Consider the following 23330-nt stretch of genomic DNA (forward strand, 5'->3'; position numbering starts at 1 on the left):
AATATATATTTCATGTTTTTAACAAAAATTATATTTTTATCTTAGAAACATCATCTTTTCAACAAAAACTATAATCTTATTTTAGAAACGTCATTTTTATTGAATTATGAAAACTATATTTTTTCATATTTTCAACAATTATGTTTTTTATATTATAAATGTTGTTTTAGTTGAATTTTGGAAAGTGTATTTTTTCATGTTTTCAATAAAGATTGCATTATTATTTTTGAAATATCGACTATTCAACAAAGACTATGTTTTCTATCTTAGAAACATCATCTTTGTTGAATTCTAGAAATTATTTTTTTCATGTTTACAACAAAAACTACCTTTAAAACCTTTTCAACAAATGTTGCATTTTTATCTTAAAAATGTCATTTTTGTTAAATTCTAAAAAAAAAAAATTTTCTCATTTTTTAATAAAAACCACATTTTTTATTTTAAAAATGCCATCTTTAATGAATTATGAAGAATAATATTTTTCATTTGTTCAATAAAAATCATGTTTTTAATCATAACTTTTGTGAGGATTTCAATATTATTGTATTACAAATATCATCTTTGTTTAAAATATATTAAGAAAAACTTATTTTCATAATATTTTATAAAAAATTATTACCTTTTTAAACTAAATAATGTTATTTATATAATCTAAAAATATAATTAAGTGAGAGCAAATTAGAAAAAAAAATTCACTTTTCCTTCGAACATCTTAAAAAAACCTCGAAGAAAGTTTTTGATTCTCCTCTAATTTCTTACTTTTTGATATTGTCGAGAATCTAAAAATTTTCAATAATTATATTCCTATGAACCAAAAAGAAATCAAATTACAAAAAATAAAATTTAAAAATAAAAATTATTTTCCTTCGAACCAAATGTCCTATAAAAAGGTTTATAAATTATCTTATCATTCTTTATGTTGTTGCTTGACAAGGATGATAAACAAGAGAAGTTTAAAAACTAACCCAATATTTTAATAAGATGATTGCATCCAACATGCCCATTACTAAAACAATGGAAATGGTACAAGTTATTGCATTTGTTTTGGGAACTCAAAATAAGGTTTTAACGGTGCTTGAACGAAAAAAATGATCGCAAAAACATAAAAGCAAATTCATCGAAAAACTACTATATAAAAAAAATTTTTATTACTATTTTAAAGATTGTTTGGAGTGTTTATATTTATCAATTACAAAGGAAGAGGAACAACAGGATATATAGAAACTTGCAATAATCTTTCATTCAAATCTTAAATCATTTTAAATAAGTTGTCAGCTTAAAGTTAAAAGATTTATTGAATCACATGAAACGTTAGTCAAATCCAACACAAAACACACAGATTACAAAATCACATAAGATATTGAGATTTTAGAGGTAGCTTCTATCATATATCACTTAGCTTTCGCAGGATTTTAGAAATGACATCCACGATGTAGCACTTAGCTCTTGTTCGATTGGTAACTATTTTGATACTATTTATGGAGATCCGCACTCAATCTGCGAGGTTATGTCTGCTTTGACTCGAAGGTCTCACAGTTTTTATCTCATAAAAGGTATCTCATAAGTTTGGTTTAGCCCTCTACACACACACACATATATATATCATAGCAAAATCTCGAATTATCCTGATATGAGATTAGGGTGTCATACCATGTTAACAGAAAATTTTGTATAACTTGTGGCATATATGACTTTTATTTTTTATTAAGATTACATATGATATACTGTTAGAATATAGATTTTATATATTGTTAGTGAATCAAATGATGCATTCTTATTAATTATGTAAATCAAATGATGCTACCTTATTTATAAATAAGTTTTAAAAAAAATTAATTTTTTATATATTTATTTTAAAGATTGATATTTACTCATTAATAAAATTGTCTCATCGAATTTATCGGTATTATATAAAATTTATATATTAACAGTGTATTAAATATAAACTTTTTTATATATGATTTTTTGTACATTTATGACATTGGCTAGCATAGTCTTGGTATGTAACAATATTTTTGCTTTTTTTTGGATAAATTAAAATTTTCATTTATAAAAAATCTATCCAAAAAAGGGCTTTTCCTAAATTATATATCTCAAATAACCAAATGTCTCAATGGTTTAGGAATTTTTGTATAGGTTAATTCTTCCATTAATAAAATTAATTGTACCTTGGCTTTGAAAAAGAACAAAGTGTATATGAAACCAGAGAATATTACTTATGATAATTATAGTACAATTAATTAATTATAATTTAAAATTACATGAAAATCATAAAAATTTTATATGAAATTCATATTTAAAATTATGATTGAATAATTATAATTTTATAATAAAAAAATTATAATTGAAATACTCTCATATGAAATTTGCTCAATTTAGCTCAAATTTTTGTTTAGATTTTAAGGCTAAGCCTAATTGGTTATGGGCCGTAACTTTGACTATACTTTCTATTAATAAATGCTCATCTTAGTCCCTCGTAAATAAATAAGTTATTTTTGAATTATTTAGATTCAACTAAAAAAAAAATTTACAATTCGATTTTATTATTATTGAGTCAAATTTAAATTTGAACTATTTGAATAACAAATTAAGTAGAGTTTAAATAGTTTAATATTCGATTCAAAAGATTTATGAGTAAAATCGAATTTAATTATATTTTTATTTTTTAATATATTTAATATATAAATAAAGAATAAATATTTAATATCAATATTTATAATTTTATCAAATTAAACTCGAATGATTTAATTAAATTACAAATTAAACTCGAATATTAAAAATAAAACTGGTTTGTTTTTGTGTTAAATTTTGAGATATAAATTTTTAAGTCGAACTAGGAGCATATCAACTCGATTCTATTGACAGAGTTAAACTTGGCAATTTACATTTCTATCGTCTACTAATGTTCATGGAGCCTTTGTGCTTTACTATGGGCTTTAGCCCGAAGCCCATCCTTCTCATTGATCTCATTCAAAGAGCTCTTCCTCCCCTGAAAACTCAGAACTCAAGAAAACCAAAGAATTTCTCAAAACCATAATCACATCCTTTCATCTCGATTGCTTAAGCCTTCTAAGTTATTTACTCTTTGACTTTTTTCATTTTTTGGTTGTGATGATGGTCACTTCTGCTTGCAATTTACCTTCTTGTTCTTATTCAATATGCCCATTTACCGACAAGCAAACTAACCCACAATCATGGGAAACAGAAACCCATTGTTATTCAGATTACAAGCAGCAAAATTCAGTTGTTGCAAAGCCAATAATCAGCCTGAAATGGCCTTCATCACAGAAACAAACGAAGAAAGAAGAAGTTTTAAGTGGGTTGAGATTGGTCCCAACATCACAGAAGAACAGAAACAAGCGATAACCAAACTTCCATTCAAGATGACCAAGCGATGTAAGGCTTTGATGAAGCAGATTATTTGTTTTTGTCCTGAAAAAGGGTGTTTGTCGGATTTGTTGGCTGTTTGGATTAAGGTCACGAAGCCCAGGAGAGCTGACTGGCTTGTGGTTCTTAAAGAAATGAAGATGATGGAACATCCATTTTATTTTCAGGTGCAGTTTACATTTCACTTTTCAAATGATTTCTATATGTATTTTGAGGATGTGAATTAGTTGCAGTAATAGGAATAGAATGTTAGGAAACTGTACTTTCGGTGGAAATTGTCAGTCCCAACTCTGTTCATAACATAATTATGAAATGGTATTGAAATGGAATTGTTTGTGGCGAGCTGTCTTGACAAGGTAAGAATCTGAAATCAAGGTCAGTTAATAGCAAAGGTCAGAGGTTTTTCCCGCGTTCTCGTTCCACGTTTAAGTCAGTACTCAGAATGAAAGAGGAGAGAAAACTTGGTAATTGAAAACTAGTAAATTAAATCAATAGTACCTGAGAGAGAGTGGCTATTTATACTTGTATGGTGAGAATGTCGAGCTTGGGTGGCCGGAGCTCCAAATGATAGGGTTAGGGCTAGGGCTAGATCTAGGCTGATGTTGCTGGTCCAACCTAATTTAGCAATCAATAACCCTAACCAACTTGGGAGGTGATAAGTCAGCATTACCATGTGTTTTGACATGGCGAGTTAAGGTGGCCAAGCTGACGTGGGTCTCGAAACTTCAAGTCGGCTTGACATGCCAACTCGAGTCAAAATAACCATATTGTCCCCATCTGGTTGATGACTCTCACTCTAAGACAAAATGACTATTTTGCTCTCTGGATCATAAAATGTCTCTAACAAGAAGGATTGTTCTTTATTTGTTAAAAGGAAGCCACAGCATGGAAAGGGTTACAAATGCTATGATTTGAATTCCAAACATGTAAAAATAATTGCATGAACCAATTGAGTTGAACTCTCATTCATTGTTCCTTTGGTCTTTCTAGCTAGTTGGTTGGTCTGCTCAATTCGGAATTGGGGAGTATGAAGAAGGGGGCATTAGGAGAGCATATGCTAGTGTAATGTTAAGATGCCTGTATGATTTGTGGACTAGAATAAGCTATTGCATACGGTACTGTTCTGCGAATATTGGTTTTTACAGGTTCATTAACCTCTCTATAATAATAGTAATAGAGCTTCTGCAGGTGAACTTACTGAGGGATTATATATCCCAATTCAAATCTCAATGGCATATTTATGAGGTGAAGTAAAAGTTACTTGTTTTCCATTACTAGCTTGTTACTTTGTTTGGTTCGGAATTCAAAGATCCTGACATGCAAATGACAATTAGAAATAAGGAAATGATGTTTGTACGGCTTATGCTTGATTCATGTCTCATTGTTCTTTGTCTAGGTGGCAGAGCTTGCCCTATTTGAAGAATCTTTTGAAGTCAATATTCGCGATTACACTAAGATAATCCATGGTTACGGAAAGCAAAACCGGCTGCAAGAAGCTGAAAACATTCTTGTTGCCATGAAGAGAAGAGGTTTCATCAGTGATCAGGTAACTCTAACAACCATGGTTCACATGTACAGCAAGGCTGGAAATCTTAAGTTGGCTGAGGAAACCTTTGAAGAGATTAAGCTGTTCGGCCAACAACTGGATAAAAGATCATATGGCTCGATGATTATGGCCTACATCAGAGCTGGAATGCCTGAACAAGGGGAGGTTTTGCTTATAGAAATGGATTGCCTGGAGATTTATGCTGGAAGTGAGGTTTACAAGGCACTACTGAGAGCATACTCCATGCTTGGTGATACCAAAGGTGCACAAAGAGTGTTCGATGCCATTCAGCTTGCCGGTATATCTCCTGATGCCTGGCTTTGTGGGCTCCTGATAAATGCCTATCAAGTGGCAGGTCAAAGCGGAAAAGCACGTATGGCATTCGAAAACATGAGGAGAGCTGGTGTTGAGCCTACTGATAAATGTGTAGCTCTGCTGTTGGCTGCTTATGAAAAGCAGAACAAGCTCAATGAGGCCTTGGATTTTCTGGTGGCTTTGGAGAGAGATGGAATTGTGATAGGGAAAGAAGCTTCAGGTGTCCTTGCTCAATGGTTTAAAAAGCTTGGGGTAGTTGAACAGGTGGAACTTGTGTTGAGAGAATTTGCGGCCAAAGAAACCAATGGCAGTTGTTGTTAAAACATTGATCTTTAGTTTCTTTTTCAGACATCATCTTGTGGCCAAGTTGTAAAAACTGGTTAGATTGGCTTGGTAATTTGTCATGTTCCTGTAGCCTCTGTATATCAATATATTTGTCTTGGTAGTACTAGTACACCGATGTTTTTGTTTTAGGTAAATTTATTAGATTCGATAATTTAAAATATAAAATTATAACATGATGTAAAAATATATATAAAAAAAATAATATGATTTAAAATTTTAACAAAAATTATATATGAATTTAACAACAATAAAAAATATATTTTAAATTTTTTATCAGAATAAATTGTGATATTTATATGACATAAATATATGAGTATTTTACTGTTAAAAATTTGATTTCCCCGGTAGTAATGAGAATTATTCTTATCAAGAATGTTCCAATAAATAATATATTATACATTTGGATCACAATGAAATTTGGCTTTTGATGAAATTAAAATAGACTACGATGATAAAATTAATTACAATAATGGTTCGATTAAGTATTATAATGATAAAATTAAAATTAATGATAAAATTATGTGAATGTAAATATAACAATAATGGTAAAATTGAGTTTATCAGTTGGTTGTTGTATTCAATAATGATAAAATTGAGTACAACAATAATGATAAGATTAAAAATATGATTTGAAAATTTTTATTAAAATTTTAAATTATTTTTAAATTGTGTCATGGTATATTATTTAAAATAATTAAGTGAACTTATTCCCCCCTAATTTTTTTTTTTTTTTACTTCTAATCATTTTTAATGTATTAAAAATTTCATTAGTGCTATCAGGCACTTGTCTGGAAGGAAGACTATAAATAATAATGATTTAAATTAGATTAAATTTGATTTTTTTAATTTAATTTTTAATTTTTTATATATTATTTTAATAAAATTTTTTAATATATTTAAATAAATTGATATATAAAATGCATATTTTTATTTAATAAAAAAATTAAAAAATATATAAAAATATATTAAAAAAAGATATAATTCTATTTAATTCGAATTTTTATATTTTGATATAAAATTTAATTTAAACTTAATACATATATTTAATATCTAATTAATTCAAATTGAATAAAAAACAAATTAAACTAAACATTAAAATTTCAAATAAATTTTTATTTTCCCGATTTTTTTCTGAACCCCAACAAAGTCCTCCTTGGAATAAGTGCTCAGAGCAAAATCTAAAATTTCCAAACCATGATCAAGACAAGTTGGGGACAGCTTATATCTGAAATTTATGGTTTGCCATGGTCAAACCATAAATGGCAAAAGAACCTTTTATGGTTTCTGCAGTATCAAGAAAAAAAATCAGAAATGCTATTAACCAAAAAAAAAAAGAAAAAGAAAAAAAAAGAAGTGAAATAACAAACAAGCAAAGAAAAAAAAAACAAAGTTCCGATCATATTTTTAAAAATAATTTATATATAATTTTTATTAAAATTATACATGATATTATTTTTTAATTTTATTTTTGTATAATATTATTATATCATATTTAAATTATCCAATTGAATATAAAATAATGTAATTGAAATGAAGAAAATAAGCGTAAGAAGTTCATATTTTATTTGTTAAAAAAGACAAAAAGCATGTCAGGGGTAACAAAATTTTCGATTGTTTATCTGATTTAATAATTTTAAATATAATATAATAATATTATATAAAAAATATAAAAATAATATAATTTAAAATTTTTATAATAATTATATATAAATTTAATAAAATAAAAAATTAATATAAATTATAACATAATTTTAAAATATAATATAATATAAATATATAAATTTTAATATTTTATATAAAATAAATACATGAATCATCGGATTATTTCACTGCCAACTTTGCTGCTTTAAAAGGAAGACCCGAATATATATATTTTAGAAAAGCTTTTTACTTTTTCACCTTAGCTTTTCTCCCTTATTTTTAACTAAATTACTATTTTAACTCCATTTTAATTCAATTTCCCCTCTCACGGACGTGAAATTCCTTCTTAACCAAAATTTATATATTGAGGTTATCAATTTACCTAATAATTAATAATTTTTTTAACCCTTATTAAAAAATATTTTACTTTTAATTTCTTTTTTATTTTTCATATTTTGTAATTTTTCACCTTTCTAAAGTAAAAAATCGCTGTTCAGACTAGGAAAATGAAACGAAGGCCAATGGTTTTCTGAAACTGAAACCCAGTGTTTGTGTTTTTTATACTTCAGATTTTTTAAAAATCTGTTTGGTTGGCAAGAAAAAGCTTTTGAAAGTACTTTGCTTGAAAAAATGTGAACAAGTCTAAGAAGAACAGTGTCAGTGGCTGTACTTATAAGTTACAGGTCATGATCTCTACATTTTGTTGTATAAAAATCCATGCTTTTAATGATTTTCTGTTTTTTTTTTTCTTTTGAAATGAAAATTAAAGTTTTCATTTTTGGTTGAGTTACAGTTTGATTTGAGGATCTAAACAAAAAGCTGAAGTTTGGGTACAAGTAGTTTCACTTGTATCTCTTCATGCATCTTTAAAATTTTTTTTGAGGAATTTTTTTTTAGAAGTTTTTAGCTTTTCTTTTTTTTTTTTTTTTTTTTTTTTTCTAATTTTGAGTATTTTTTAAAATCTATTAAAATTGTCACTTGGAATTTTTTTATTTTTGCATTTTTAATGAATTTCAAAGTTGGACTAATCTTTGTTTCAGCCGCAAGCGAAAGAGAACACTGGTTTTATTAGTTTTTTCTTTTGGGTTTACTCTGAGGATATTGTTTTTATTGTTTGTTTTCTGATTTTTGATTGATGGATTTCTGTTTTGTAGGTGGCTTTGTTTGCATTATGTGCATGGAAGCAAATCCAGGTGTTACAGTGATTGGAGCAGAAGCTCCATCAGCTTATCACATGGCGCCAAGGACAGATAATGCTAGACAGATTGGTGGCGGCTCAACGGCGGTGGAGGCTTCACTAGTTAGTGTAGGATTAACTGGTAGTATAGAAAAGAAGAAGAGAGGTAGGCCAAGGAAATGTGGACCAGATGGGACAATGGCAATGGCATTGTCGCCAATGCCTATTGCCTCATCTGTCCCGCCTGGAGGAGGCGAGATCTCTGGTGGAGGAAAGCGGGGGAGAGGGCAAGGCGGTGGTTATCAGAAGGGAATGGAAATGGAGAATTTAGGTAATAACTAATAAGCCCTGAAAGTTGTATGTTTGTTTTTTACTTCAAATTTTAGCATCTTGTTGTTTTAGTTGGAGTTCGCTACGTAGAATCGATGAGGATGGTGTGAATTTCATGTTATAGATTTGGTAGTGGATAGTAATGTTGCTGGTTTCTGTTTGAGTATGGTTCAAGCTAAGTGAATTTGCCAATTAGTCCTGCACCAGGGTTTCGAAACCGGTCACTCTGATTGATTCAGAAATCGCTGAGTGCCTCTTTGAAAGAGTCCATATGTGAAGTCACTCCTTAATAGTACTTGTTGAACCTTTTTGCGGGACCCTTGTTGGAGATGCTGTTCTTCAGATTTGAAAGTATAATGCCGGTTTTGTGAATAAAAAAGTGGCGTTTTTGTGTGGTTGGTGTGACTAGTGACTTGAGAGGTTGAGGAATATTCTTCTTGTGGCCTTTTCATCAAGGATTTTTCAAGATGCTCACAATGATATACAGAAACAGAATTAAACTTGTTAAAGGAGCAAGATTGCTTGATCGGTAATTCCTTTTTGTTACCAAGGATTAAGCAGACAGAAAATATGTTTCTATTCTTGACCTTATGGAATCTGGTTTGCTGAAGTATTAAACCACTGCGTACGTTGCCCGTTCCAAGTTGAAATCCTTTGCTGAATTCATGCCAAATCTCAACCATATGTAGATCTATGTTTCTAGTTTCACAAACATGGCTAAAGTGTATATTAGCACATAATTTTTTTTCTTTAACAGCAAAATTCCATATTTACCGATGTTCCTTAACTGTTTTGTAGGTGAGTGGGCTGCTACGTCTGTAGGAACAAATTTTATGCCACATGTCATCACTGTCAATGCCGGTGAGGTACGCTTTGATATGGGAAAGAGATAGAAGAATGGCTTTGTTTCTTTTGACGGAAACATTCTTGTGATTCATTTCTATCATTGTCAAAACTTGAAGACTTATGCAGACATTCTGGGTCCATTCTTTTTGTGGCTGTTAGCGTCTTTCAAATTGTGTTGGATCTTTTCCTTGTTCATATTTCTAAACCTTAGTCCTTGACACCTGGGCACTGTCAAATCATGAAACTTAACTTTGTATTGTTTCGGGGGAGAATTTGTGGGTCTCTACGGCGTTTGTTATCATATTATTGCTTCTTGAACTATGAGATTCGTGTTAAAGATAAGTTTAGTGGTTGCACTTTTAGCTATTCTTTTCTTTACTCCATATTCAGGAGGGTTTCTTTATTGCTAAATCTACATTTTTCCTACTGTAATCTTTGATTTTCTTTTGTGTTTAAGGATGTAACGATGAAGGTGATATCATTTTCTCAACAAGGACCAAGAGCTATTTGCATCTTATCTGCTAATGGAGTAATTTCAAATGTTACACTTCGTCAGCCCGATTCTTCAGGGGGTACTCTGACGTACAAGGTTAGACAAATTAGAACTTACCACCACATTCCAAAATATTTGGAGTTTCCAATAATATTTATAGTTTTGTATGTAAGTTAGTTTCTCCCTGCTGTATGCAAAGATTGTTATTCTTTCAAAAACTGTAGTGTATCTATGATGTGTTTGATTCTGGGATGTGAATCAAGGTTTGTTGCATGATGTTTTAAGGGACAGGAGGGGGCCTAACTTCGAATTATGATGACGGATATGTTACCATGCATCGACTAAATTTCATAGGATTAGTCTTAGTAACCAATGGCTCATATACAAGAGAGGAAGAAACATAGAAAAAGATGATTTGTTTGTTCATACATTAACATCTATGCTTTTTTGATTTCTAATCCATGATACCCTCGTCTTTTCTATTTTCTTGTAGGGTTGTTTTGAGATACTTTCCTTGTCCGGATCCTTCATGCCTACAGAAACGCAAGGAACAAGAAGTCAATCTGGTGGGATGAGTGTCTCTTTGGCAAGTCCTGATGGCCGTGTTATAGGGGGAGGAGTTGCTGGGCTTCTGGTAGCTGCCAGTTCTGTACAGGTAAGCGTTTTAGTGTTAAATTTTCCTGTGGGGGCCTCTCTTGTTGCGAGTGATTCTACCAGTAGTCTGAGCAATACGTTGAGCATCTGTTCAAACATAGTAATCCTTGTCTAAAAGAACAAGAATTTGCATCAGCCAACAAACATGCATGAGACTCGTGTCAAAATCATAGAAAACTATAATCGATCTTTAGCCATTCTAACATTTCCTGGCACTATGTGGTTTCTCGAACAATTTAAAAAGATTAGAGTCTTTTCATTAATCAATCTTGGTCTGGAGCGCATTGGTTAATTTTTTTGCTCAATTATGAGGTTGTTGTAGCTAGTTTTTTACCGGGCAACCAGCATGACCAAAAATCCAAGAAGCCGAAAAATGAGTCTGTACTAGCTACCGTTGCACCAAACCCGAATATTGTTGCTGCACCTGTTTCAGATGCAGAAAAAGAAGATGGAATCGATGGACTTTTGAACCAAAACTCGAATGGCCCGAAACCGAACTTTGCTACCACTACATTCTGAAGAGAAAATTGGACCACCATGTAGGAGCCAAGAAATTCAGCAACTGATATCAACATTTCTTTGCTTGCAGGTTAGTTTGATAAATCACAACCATTCATCTCAGAGGCTGACTAGATCAATCCCTGATGTGTTTTTTCTACAAAGAGTGGAGTTTATGTGTTCTTGAATATTAATGTGGGATTAGCATTCCTGATATCCAGCTAGGTTTTGATGTCTCAGGCAAAGACAACTTTTCCCAGATTTGAAAATCTCCCAATTATGGAGTGGTGAGCTTTATTAATCTGGTTTTGTTGATATCCTTCAACGACTGACTTGGTTAAAATCCAACGAAATCTAGTTTATTACTGAAAAAATTTAAGAGTTAGTATTTGAGCCGCCATCCAAATAGATTGGCCATGACTTTTTTTTTTTTTATAGATGTTAATCTTATCCAAATTTGATAGAAATTCGATTTTTTATATGAACAAAGATGTGGATGAATATTAAATTTTGAGCATGAGGACTTAGCTCGATATAAGTTTAAATTTTGTAGAGTATAAGTATGAAAACGGATAATATAACAATAGTTGCTAATTTTTTTTTATCCATATTTTTATCCGTATTTTATATATAATTATATATATTTAATAAATAAAATTTTTATTTAATAATATAAATTTATTTTAGATTAATTAGAATTAATATGTTTTTATTTAAAAAATATTTATAAAATATTACATAAATATGTAAGATAAAAATTAAAAAATAAAAATAAAAATTTATTTTTTATTTTAAAAAAATGTTATAATACGAAATTAATTATACTTATTAAATATCGATTGAGATGTGGAGATGAATTTAAAATATTTATTGAATATGAATATAAAAATAAATATATATAAAAAATTAAAAATAAAAAATAAAAACTGAAAACAAATTTTTATTTTATTTTTTTTTAAAATGTTATGGTAATCGTACTCATTAAATATTAGTGGAGAAGAAGATGAAGATAAATTTAAAATATTTATTAAATACAAGTACGAAAATAAATATATATATATATAAATCTGAAAATGAAAATAAAAAATACTTAAAAATGCTATCCTAGACATCTTAAGATTTTACTCATCTCAAATCTCAAATCTCTGTTTTTTGCTTTGTTTTATTTTAAATTCTACTATTAATTCAATGATTATCCGGAATCAATTTCTAGGTCCACTAATGGCGCTGTTGCCGTTGGTTGAGAATTGAGAACTTTTCTAATCCGACTCGACTCGATTTGACCAGATATAAAAGCTTGCCAGCCCTTCTTATTTTTACTCAATACAAACTGGCATGGATTCTGAGCATCCAGCAGCCCCATTAAAATTTATCTTAAGAAGCATTTGTTTTACAACGTTTGGCAGATTAATATAAATGAAACTTCAGCATAACAAGTTTGGAAACACAACAAAGAACAGCAGAACATACATAGATTTTATGGTTTTCAAGCTTATAATTAGATATACATTATCACAAACTTCATGCTTATAATTTGATGTACATTATCGATGTACATTATCACAAACTTCAAGCTTATAATTTGATGTACATTATCACAAACTTCGTCAGCCTCATCTGAACCCTGAAAGATTTATAGGAACTGATTCAACAATATTTTCCGACCCTTCCTGCATTTTCCAGCATGATTTAAATCAATTAGTTAACAGTGTTCTAGAGATTTTCTTTTTCATTTTTTTATACTTCTTTTTAATATAAGAGACTGCAACTTAAAAATTCAAATTTCAAAACTGTTGGATATCACTTTTTAAGGGTAATTGTATGATCCAATCGAGTTAAGTTTCGAATTTTTTTTTTATATTTTAGATTATTAGGATTTAAACTTTTATCACTAACACTCTATTAAAAAAATAGAGATTTTTATTATTATGTCAAAATAATATAATATGGAGGTGCTAGACAAGACTTACTAAAGATAGTTTCTTTCCTTGCAGCACTTGATAGCTTCATCAAGCATTTCCTCAACCCCATATTTAAATTTGAAACCTGCATCCAATAGTTTCTTTGATGACAAACCAGGGACTTTTGTACCTTTGATTTCAGCCAAGAAACTGCCACGAAAATAAGTTGGAGAAAAATCTGCTTTTAGTCCAAGATTGTTCTATTGTAAGCTTGAATTATTGAGAAAAATGCAGAGGAAAATCACTTCACTCACTCTGCTGTTGGAATTGGGAACTCTGGATACTTGGAAGAAAGAATTTCAGCCATCTTTAGAATGCTTATAGTGTCGTAAGAACAATTGTATCTCCCTTTTGCTTCAGGATACTCAAGCAGGAAAATATGTGCCCTTGCAACATCATCAACATGCACCATTGATATATTTAGAAGAAGGCTATATTCATGCTCGTTCCCTGTGCACAATCAAACAGAAACACTTGCTGAATCTAATATTTAATTTAATTAGTTCATACAATCATGGTATTTAGTAGGTTAGGAGTTTGAACAATAACGGATTTAGGATTTTTTTTTTGCAAAAGTGTCTAGTTATAATATATATAACTGTTAACGGATTTACCAATTCTATCAGATAGGGTGTCAGGACAAATTTTCTTGTTTTTTCTAATCTTTGGATGTGTCTATAGACACCCTGTTCTTGAATATTGATATGCCCCAAGTTCAAATTCCAACACTACAATTTTTTTTTTTTTTTAATTTCAGATTACAATCTCTTTTGTGAAAAATTCGTTGGATTTTGAATGAAACAGAATAATAAAACTCGTCCCATTACTATATATATATATATATATATATATATATAACTGTTGAAGAATTTACGAATTCTATTGGAGAGGGTGTCAACATAAATTTTCCTTCAAATTTTTTTGTTTTTCTAATTTTTGGATGTGTTAATAAATAGCTAATTTTTAAAGACAGATTTATCATGAGATTAAATCTCGATACTTGTAATATAAATTTTTTTATCTCAAATTACAATATCTTTTATAAAAAAACTTTTTGGATTTAGAATGAAACATAGTAATAAAACTTGTCACATTGCATAATTAAAAGCCTAACCAACAGAAGAAAACAATTTTGCATGCATCAAATTAAGATGGGAAGAAAGATAACTAGCTTTTTACCCAAGACCAGAGCCAATGTTGAGCGCACTGAGCTAGGGAACTTGGGGCAGATGAAAGGACCAACAACAAATGTAGGAATCACTGTCACCAAATCCAATCCATGTTCTGCTGCAAATTCAAGAGCAGCCCTTTCTGTCAAAGTCTTGGAAATCATGTAAGTATGCATGTGTGGATTTGATGTTTCCCTAACAAATCCCACGTCTGTCCAATAACTCTCATCCCTCATCTCCTCATCCTCGTTGTTGAACTGAACGGCTGATGCACTAGAAGTATAGACAACTCTCTTCACAGTCTTTGATTTTAAGCATGCCTTCAAGATGCCTAGTGTTCCACTGATTGCCCTTCTGATTACTGTTTCTTCAGGTTCTTTGTACTCGAAATCGACAGGGGTGGCAACATGGAGGACTCCTTTGCATCCTTCAATGGCTGCATCGAAGCTGTCAGGGTCATTGAGATCTGCACTGTAAATTTTCAGCTTTTCGGCTGCCCCTGGCAGATTGGTGAGGAAACTAATGTCTCTTTTGTTTTCTGGTCATATGTCACAGATTAAAAAAATCAACAATAATGTAGTATGTTTTACTAATATAGACTCAAACCATTCATAAATTATTTGGGTTGAAATAAAAAAAAATTCGAATTTATGCTACTCAAATAACAAATCTAAGCCGAGTTGAAGTAATTTAACACCCAACTTGAGATGTTCACAAGTGTATAAACAAGCTTAATCAAACTTTTATTTTTTTAATATATATAAATAATTAAGTAATACAATATTTAATGTTAATATTTATAATTTTATAAAATCTAACCAAATTTATCAAACCAAGTTCAAGCAAATCTCTTAAATTACGAGTCAATAAATCTATTAAATTATGAGCCGAGTTTGAGTATGAAAAATAAAAATCAATTGAACTCAAATCAAATTTTAAATTAAGATTTGAATTTTCGACTTGAGCCAAACTAAGACTCGAGCAAAATTAAAACCTGACAGTGTATCAATTCAATTCGATTCCGTTAGGCCTTTATACGACCAACACCACCCTTTAGTTTTCAAAAACCAGCGAAAGGAATGAAAATGAGCATGGGATTCAGTAGGAAAGCTGAATTAATCCCGGATAAATCATGTTTAGTTGTTCCGCAACCTGAAATCAATATCTAAATTGATCTACCCTCTTACCTGGATCCGGTCTGACAGTGGTATTGACAGAGTAACCCTCTTCTAGAAGCCTCTTGATCAGCCATGAACCTATAAACCCTGTGCCTCCTGTCACACACACAGTTCCTTTGTCTCCTTCCATCCCCGTTATCTCTCTCTTGTAATTTCACACTGCTCTCTCACAAGATTTGCAACCCCATATATCATGATTTTTCTTTGTGTTTGGTGGCGCCCTTCATTTTCCATGTGGAATTCTTTGGTTGGTATTGGTTAAAACTTCGTTTTCCCTTTTCAATTGTCTAATGAATGTGTTTTACTAGTACCGCTGACGTTTGGAGAATTTTTTTGAGTTATTATGTAAAATAATTCTGTATTATACGTTTTTTTTATCATAACTAAATAAATAAAATTTTTGCTTTGAAATTTTTTATTTCATTAAGTATGTTGATATTTTATATTATCATTAGCAATTAAGTGATTGATATGGTATGAATATATAATAAAATCATGTCTTATATTATAAATATTTAATAATCATCATGTCAATAACTTTTATTTTTATTTTTTATTTTTTTAAATTTTGAATTAAAAACAGATATTTTAAAGATTTTTGAATTTTTTTATTTAAATATTGACATAAAAAATAAATGATACTATGATATTTGGACATTTATACAAAGTATCATGATTTTATTAGGTTTTAATGTCACGGAAAGAAGTTGTCTAATAGTATTAGATTAGAATATCAAAGTATTTAGCGGAATAAAAGTTTAGATACTAAAATAAAAATTTTATTTTCTTAAGTATCAAACTTATAAAATTATATAATACAAAAGTCATTTTTATATTTAACTCAATTTTTTCTGAACATTTTTTATTGATAAAATTGATCAACAGTTTTTATTTGTTATAAGTAAATACTTAAAAAGAAAAAGTATTAGTTGGTAGTGTTAGTTGGAATGAGCATATAAATCACTAATAATCCTCAAGCACACGAGCAGAATTCTTCACATTATTGGAATGAGTATATGATAAACTAAAAGCACGTCAAAATAATTATGGGGCATATTCATGACTTCTTTGGTTGGTAGTGTTAGTTGAAAGAAAGCAATTGATCACTAGATTCCGGATTTAATTTGATTTTTTAGAATAATGTATAATATTATAAAATTTTTAAATTCAATCTAAATCTAAATTGATTTTTTTTTAAACCGATTTAATCTTAACTGAAGTCTATCAATTTGGTTCATCAGTTGTTAAAATTTATTTTTTTTATTTTTATATATTATTTTAATAAAATTTTTAATATATTTAAATATATTTATATATAAAATAATTATTTTTATTTTATAAAAATTTAAAAAATATATAAAAATTAATAAAAATATATAATTCGATTTATTTTCTTTTCAGTTTTTTACATCTGATTCAAATTTAATATATATATATATATATATATATATATATATAATATCTTACATTGATTTAAATCGAATAAAAAAATTGATCGAATTGAATTGAATACTACGTTTTCGAATGAACTTTTGATTTTTTTAATTTTTTTCTCATACCTGTTGATTACTAATAAATGATTGGCTTAAGTGATAAAGAGAGTGTTTCATATTTTGTTGTTTAGATCTGAATCCATTAAAAAGCTGTGGAAAGATAATTTCTATGAATTCATTAGATCTGATATAAACAAACATATTTGGATCAACCCGAAAAAGGATGTGTTGAGCCGAGCATAAAAACTCCTTGTTACTAAATTAAAAAAAAGTAATTGATCATGGTCATGGCATTCTTTTATTTCTCGTTGGGTAAGAAACTTTTTAATTGAAGGTTAAGCAAAGAAACTTGGCTGCATGCAATTAGCTGCAAAACAAACAATGAAGTCCATGCTCCATGAAAACACAAGCATCCAAACATGAAATACAGCAGAAAATACATGAACTTTCCTGTTATCATACCAAAACAATAATGAGCTTCATGAACCTCGCTAAAATCCTAAAATCTTCACATGAAGTACTGCATCATCCGTTGGTTCCAAGACTTGCAATATCACGAACATGTTGTTGATGATGATCTTCCACTTATGTCTTCGGCTGTAATCTTCCATTTCAAGTCTTGATTGAACTTAAGATGAAACTTTTAAAGGACATAAGAACAGGCTTCAAGCCATAATACTTAATCATAATTAAAGACATAATACTTAATTATATTACTATCATATTTTGAAAATATTTCTAACATCATCATCGCCCAAACCCTTGGAATCCACAGTGTACCAAATCGAAACAATCAGTTAATATGTTCCTATAGATTTTGTACCGTGGTGTGAAACCAAGCTAGAGAGAGATGATTATGCTTACTAGAGAAACCTTTTTTGCTTGCAACATATCCTCAACCCCATAGTTAAATTTGAAACCCAAATCCAATGGTTTCTTTGATGACAAACCAGGCAATTTAGTACCCTCAATTTCTGCTAGGGAACTGCAAAGAATTAAAAAGGCTGTAAAAATTTTCTTTTTGTCCCAAACCAAGGTTCCATTTGTTAGGAAAATGGGGTTCAGTCCCATGTAAGTAGTTTTGGACCAAGTAAAGGCCATGGGTGAAGTGTTTTCATTGTGGTAAGGTGGGTCATATAAAACGAAACTGTAGAATCTTGAAGCAAGAGCGAAAAGATGAGAAAGGCAAGAGTTCAGATGATGGTAATGTTGCAGCAGTGAATTCAGATAGTGATTCAGTTACTTTGATTTATACACATGGTGATTGTAATCATGTTAGTGATCCCGGTATTGAGTGGATAGTTGACACAGGAGCGGCATATCATTGTGTTCCTAAGAGAGAGTTGTTTACAACTTACAAAGCAGGAGACTTTGGTTGTACCAAGATGGGAAACAAGAGTGTGTCGCAGATTGTTGGGATTGGTGATATTGGTGTACAAACTAGTACAGGCTGCATGTTGACTTTGAGAGATGTCAGACACATTCCAGATATGAGAATGAACTTGCTTGCTATTAATGTCCTTGATAAGGAGGGATATGAAAGCCGACAAAAAAATGGACAGTGAAAGCTTCTCAAAGGATCTATGATAGTTGCAAGGGGAAAACAATGCTGCACAATGTATAATACATGGATGCAATTGGACGGTAACCAGGTAAATACCGTTGAAAATGATGATTCAGCAAACTTGTGGCACAGGAGGCTGGCACACATAAGTGAAAAAGGGTTACAGGTTTTGGCAAGGCACTCTCTCATTCCCTTGACCAAAGGTATGTCTCTCGATTCATGTGATTATTGTTTGTTTGGTAAGCATCATAGAGTTTCTTTTCGTAAAAGTTCTCAGAGAAAAGAAAATAGATTGGAATTAATTTATTCTGACGTATGTGGTCCCATTGAGGTTGAGTCATTAGGTGGTAGCAGATATTTTGTTACTTTTATTGATGATGCTTCACGTAAGACTTGGGTGTATATGTTGAAATACAAAAGTCAGGTACTGCAGTATTTTTAAAAATTTCATGCCATGGCTGAAAGGATGACAGGGTTACCCTTGAAGTGTATTCGAACTGATAATGGTGGGGAATACACATCTAAAAGCTTTGAAGAGTATTGCTCAAAGCATGGGATCAGGCATGAGAGGATAGAACCTGGAACACCGCAGCATAATGGTATAGCTAAAAGAATGAATCGCACCATTGTGGAAAAAGTCAGATGTATGTTGAGGATGACAAAATTACTAAAGCCATTCTGGGGTGAAGCAGTCAACACAGCTTGTTATTTACTTAACAGGTCACCATCAGTTCCTTTGGGCTTTGACATTCCAGAAAGAGTGTGGACAGGAAAAGATGCTTCATACTCTCACTTAAAATTTTTTAGGTGTAAAGCATTCATGCATGTGCCGAAAGAGCAGAGATCAAAGCTTGACAGTAAAGCTACACAGTGCGTGTTTGTAGGATATGGTGATGAGGAATTTGGCTACAGGGTATGGGATCCAGTAAAGAGAAAGACAGTCAGAAGCAGAGATGTGGTCTTTCATGAAAAAAAAACCATAGCAGACCTTGAAAAAAATGAGAAGACTACATGAGTTACTGTTGAGTGTGATGTTTCAACACCGACAGTGATTTCACAGGAAAGAGCCACAGATGGTGAAAATGAGCCAGAAACAGAACTTGGGGATATGGATGAGCCAGCTACAGTTGGTGATGAGCCAGATGCTATTAGTTTTGAGCAGGGGGAGCAATCCTCTCTACCTGAGAGTGTTGAGCAGGGGGAGCTACCTTCGGCATCAAGTGATGTAGAGTCTCAGCCTAGGAGATCTACTAGAGAGCGCAGGCCATCTACCAGGTATCCAAGTTCAGATTTTATTTTAGTTACCAGTGAAGGGGAGCCAGAAAGCTTTCAAGATGTGAAGGCTACTCCGGATAGAGAGCACTGGTTAAAAGCAATGAAAGAAGAGATGGAGTCATTGCGAAAGAATGGTACTTATGATCTTGTTAAACTTTCAACAGGGAAGAGGCCATTAAAGAATAAATGGGTGTTCAAGTTGAAAAAAGATGGTGACAAACTAGTGAGGTACAAAGCTCGATTGGTAGTAAAAGGTTTTTCTCAAAAACCAGGCATCGATTTTGATGAGATTTTTGCTCCAGTTGTAAAAATGAGTTCTATTCGAGTGGTACTGGGATTGGCAGCTAGTTTGAATCTTGAACTTGAGCAACTTGATGTTAAAACTACATTTTTGCATGGTGATTTGCAGGAGGACATTTATATGAATCAGCCTGAGGGTTTTGAAGTGAAAGGGAAAGAGCACTTAGTTTGCAAATTGAAGAAAAGCTTGTATGGCTTGAAATAAGCTCCGCGACAGTGGTACAAGAAGTTTGATTCTTTTATGGTGAGTCATAGCTATAAAAGAACAGCAACGGATTCTTGTGTGTATATTAAACAATTCCCTAATGGTAACTTCATTATCCTATTATTTTATGTTGATGATATGTTGATTGTAGGACAAGATGCTAGTATGGTTTGCAGGTTGAAAGAACAATTGTCTAAATCCTTTGATATGAAGGATTTAGGTCCAGCAAAGCAGATTCTTGGTATGGACATTATCCGAGATATGAGAGTTGAAAAGCTGTGGGTGTCACAGGAAAAGTATGTTGAACGAGTGCTTGGTAGATTCAACATGCAACATGCTAAATCAGTTAGCAGTTCACTTGCCAACCATTTTCATCTAAGTAAAAAATCTTGTCCAGTGTCTAAGGAAGAGCAACTAGCTATGTCTAGTATTCCTTATTCTTCTGCAGTCGGTTCTTTAATGTATCTTATGGTTTGTACAAGGCCTGACATTGCTCATGCAGTTGGTGTAGTGAGCGGATTTCTTTCTAATCCAGCGAAGATCCACTGGGAAGCAGTAAAATGGATTTTTAGATATTTGAGGGGTACCTCAAAATTATGTTTGACTTATGAAGTTTCACAACCAATTCTAGAAGGGTTTACTGATGCTGACATGGCAGGCAATCTTGATGGTAGGAAATCTACTTCAGGATATTTGTTCACTTTTGCAGGAGGAGCTGTATCTTGGCAGTCTAAGTTACAGAAGTGTGTTGCTTTGTCAACTACAGAAGCTGAGTATATTGCAGCAACTGAAGCATGTAAAGAAATGCTTTGGATGAAACGTTTTCTTTTTGAATTGGGGTTGAATCAGAAAGAGTATGTGGTATTTTGTGATAGCCAGAGTGCTTTAGATTTGAGTAAGAATATCATGTACCATGCTAAAACAAAGCACATTGATGTTAGATATCATTGGTTACGTTCAGTGATTGAAGAACAGCAGATGCTATTGAAAAAAGTCCATACTGATAAAAATGTGGCAGATATGTTGACTAAGATACTTCCCAGAGAAAAGCTTGAGCTTTGCAGTAACTTGGCCGGAATAAGTTCCCTGGCCAAGGTAAGTTCCAAATGAAATTGCTATGGTGATGAATCTCCTTCTAATGGGACTGGAGGGGGAGATTGTTAGGAAAATGGGGTTCAGTCCCATGTAAGTGGTTTTGGACCAAGTAAAGGCCATGGGCCTTGATCTTTTATTTTACACAGAGCCCTAGCTACTTAATAAAAAAGAGGTGGGGTTGTTTAAGGTGTGTGTCGATAACCAAGCAGAGAAAGAAGAAAAGCCAGAAAAAGCAGAGAGAGAAAAAGGAGAAGGGAGAGTTGGTTAAACGAAAGTCGATCCGTGGTCCGATTGAGTTGGAATCTTGTCAGGAGGTTTATGATTCAGAGTTATACATTCTGAACGGTGAAGATCGGGTTTGAAGCTCTCTAGGAACAAATCCAAGGTGTATTTGTTGAGTCACTTATTTGGTGAGATTTTTTCAATTGTTTCTCTAGTTGTTGATTAGCTCTAGTTTTAGCTAGAGAAGAACTTTGTATAACTATTATTTGATAGTGAAGATTTTTCTGGTGGCCCGTGGTTTTTTCCTCTACACTGGAGGGTTTTCCACGTAAATCTTGGTGTGCTTTATTTTTCCTGCGCATTTGATTATTGATTATTGTCTATTGCTTCTGTATTGTTGTGATTATTGCTTCAGGCGCAACACCATTTGGTCCAGACAAAACGCGTTCACCGGTATGACGAGAGCAATGCAATCGGACTCCCAAAAGGAGCCTAAGATAACATGTGTTTATAATTGAGAAAATTCCAAGAAAAAAAATGAAAAAAGCTTTTACTCACAAGTGTGAATGCTGGATAGTTAGCCCAAAGAATTTCAACAATCTTTTGAAGAGTAATTGGGTCAGTGGAATAATTATACCTTCCTTTTTGCCTCGGTGCTCAAGCAGGAATATAAGTTTAATGAGGAAGCTAAGGTCTCTTTTGTTTCCTGCCCATATTTCAGCATCATTTATAGTTAAGCTTAATTCTTTTTAGAGTATAACAAATATTATATATGACAATTCGTATATTTATATTTTTATTTCATGTCAAATATGTTTAAAATATAAAAAATTATCATTTCGGAATTTGTATTAATATTTTAAAAACCAAATATGTTTTTTTTTATTTTTATCAAATTTATATATACATTTTGTTAAAATTTTTTGTGTTTTTTTTTTTGTTTATCATTTTTGTATTGCAATTCCCATGGCACTTGTTCAAAATTAAGAACCATTTTTGTTAGAACTTTCTTCGCTATATGGTAGAAATGTGGAACTGCAATCACTTGCATCCTTGACCAGTGTTTACTTTTCTCAAGACAAACTGCTTCATAATAATCAATTCTATTGTAATTTGTACTATTACTAAAGGCTTACGAGTCATCCTTGAAAGTAGGGTTTCTAAAATATAGAAGAAATTTAGAAGGGTCCTTATAATTTGTGGAGTTGTAAAATTTGACTCGATTTCTAGAAAATTAAAGCCACTTTTATAATTGTCCAATCGGTGATAATTAGGTTGAATATAATTTGTTGTCTTTGTTGATTTATCATCAATTTAGGTTCTTTTTGATAACGTGATGAAAGTCTCTTTTCATTATATATGGTATCGATTTATGATTCAATCTTTAAATTTTATTTATTCTTTGAATATAGCTCTCGTAGTATAAGTAATGTCAACAACTGATTTTACAGTATTGAATTATTTGCCATGGATAATGCTTTAAAATCACTACAACAAATTTGATAATTAATGATGCATTATAAGAAAATGGCGTATTAGTGACAATTTTGTAGCGACCGTTCATTTACAAACGCCGTTAGCTTTCGTGTTTTTATAAAACTTCAGGTATTTATTATCAAAACGTCATTAAATTTTC

At 31.2% G+C, this 23330-nt stretch overlaps 3 protein-coding genes across 4 annotated transcripts; 2 read left to right on the forward strand and 1 right to left on the reverse strand.

Annotated features, from left to right (window-relative positions):
- The first annotated feature begins 2939 nt into the window (after positions 1-2939).
- On the forward strand, positions 2940-5727 carry LOC111288072 (pentatricopeptide repeat-containing protein At1g01970-like). Its single transcript, XM_022878830.2, has 2 exons — positions 2940-3554; positions 4784-5727. Exons 1-2 carry the CDS (start codon positions 3195-3197, stop codon positions 5567-5569), a joined length of 1146 nt encoding a protein of 381 aa, XP_022734565.2. The 5' UTR covers positions 2940-3194; the 3' UTR covers positions 5570-5727.
- Positions 5728-7729: 2002 nt separating this feature from the next.
- On the forward strand, positions 7730-11839 carry LOC111288646 (AT-hook motif nuclear-localized protein 1-like). The gene is made up of 6 exons (XM_089759262.1): positions 7730-7917; positions 8389-8742; positions 9540-9607; positions 10045-10176; positions 10574-10735; positions 11324-11839. The coding sequence occupies exons 2-6, from the start codon at positions 8406-8408 to the stop codon at positions 11417-11419; spliced, it is 795 nt and encodes a 264-aa protein (XP_089615388.1). The 5' UTR covers positions 7730-7917; positions 8389-8405; the 3' UTR covers positions 11420-11839.
- An 836-nt stretch (positions 11840-12675) lies between these two features.
- Positions 12676-15733, reverse strand: LOC111287568 (vestitone reductase-like). 2 transcript variants are annotated; one of them, XM_022878195.2, is made up of 5 exons: positions 15550-15730; positions 14373-14900; positions 13448-13643; positions 13203-13343; positions 12676-12902 (listed from the first exon to the last, which is right to left on the reverse strand). In XM_022878195.2, coding segments are annotated over exons 1-5 (987 nt in total). In that variant the 5' UTR covers positions 15671-15730; the 3' UTR covers positions 12676-12901. The 2 variants fall into 2 exon arrangements, with proteins under 2 accessions (XP_022733930.1, XP_022733931.1); XM_022878196.2 differs by lacking the exon at positions 12676-12902 and having other exon boundaries at positions 13202-13343; positions 15550-15733.
- Positions 15734-23330: the final 7597 nt, after the last annotated feature.

Source organism: Durio zibethinus, chromosome 4 (genome assembly GCF_047325235.1).
Source record: "Durio zibethinus cultivar Kanyao isolate XHJ-2024 chromosome 4, ASM4732523v1, whole genome shotgun sequence".
Lineage (NCBI taxonomy): Eukaryota > Viridiplantae > Streptophyta > Magnoliopsida > Malvales > Malvaceae > Durio > Durio zibethinus.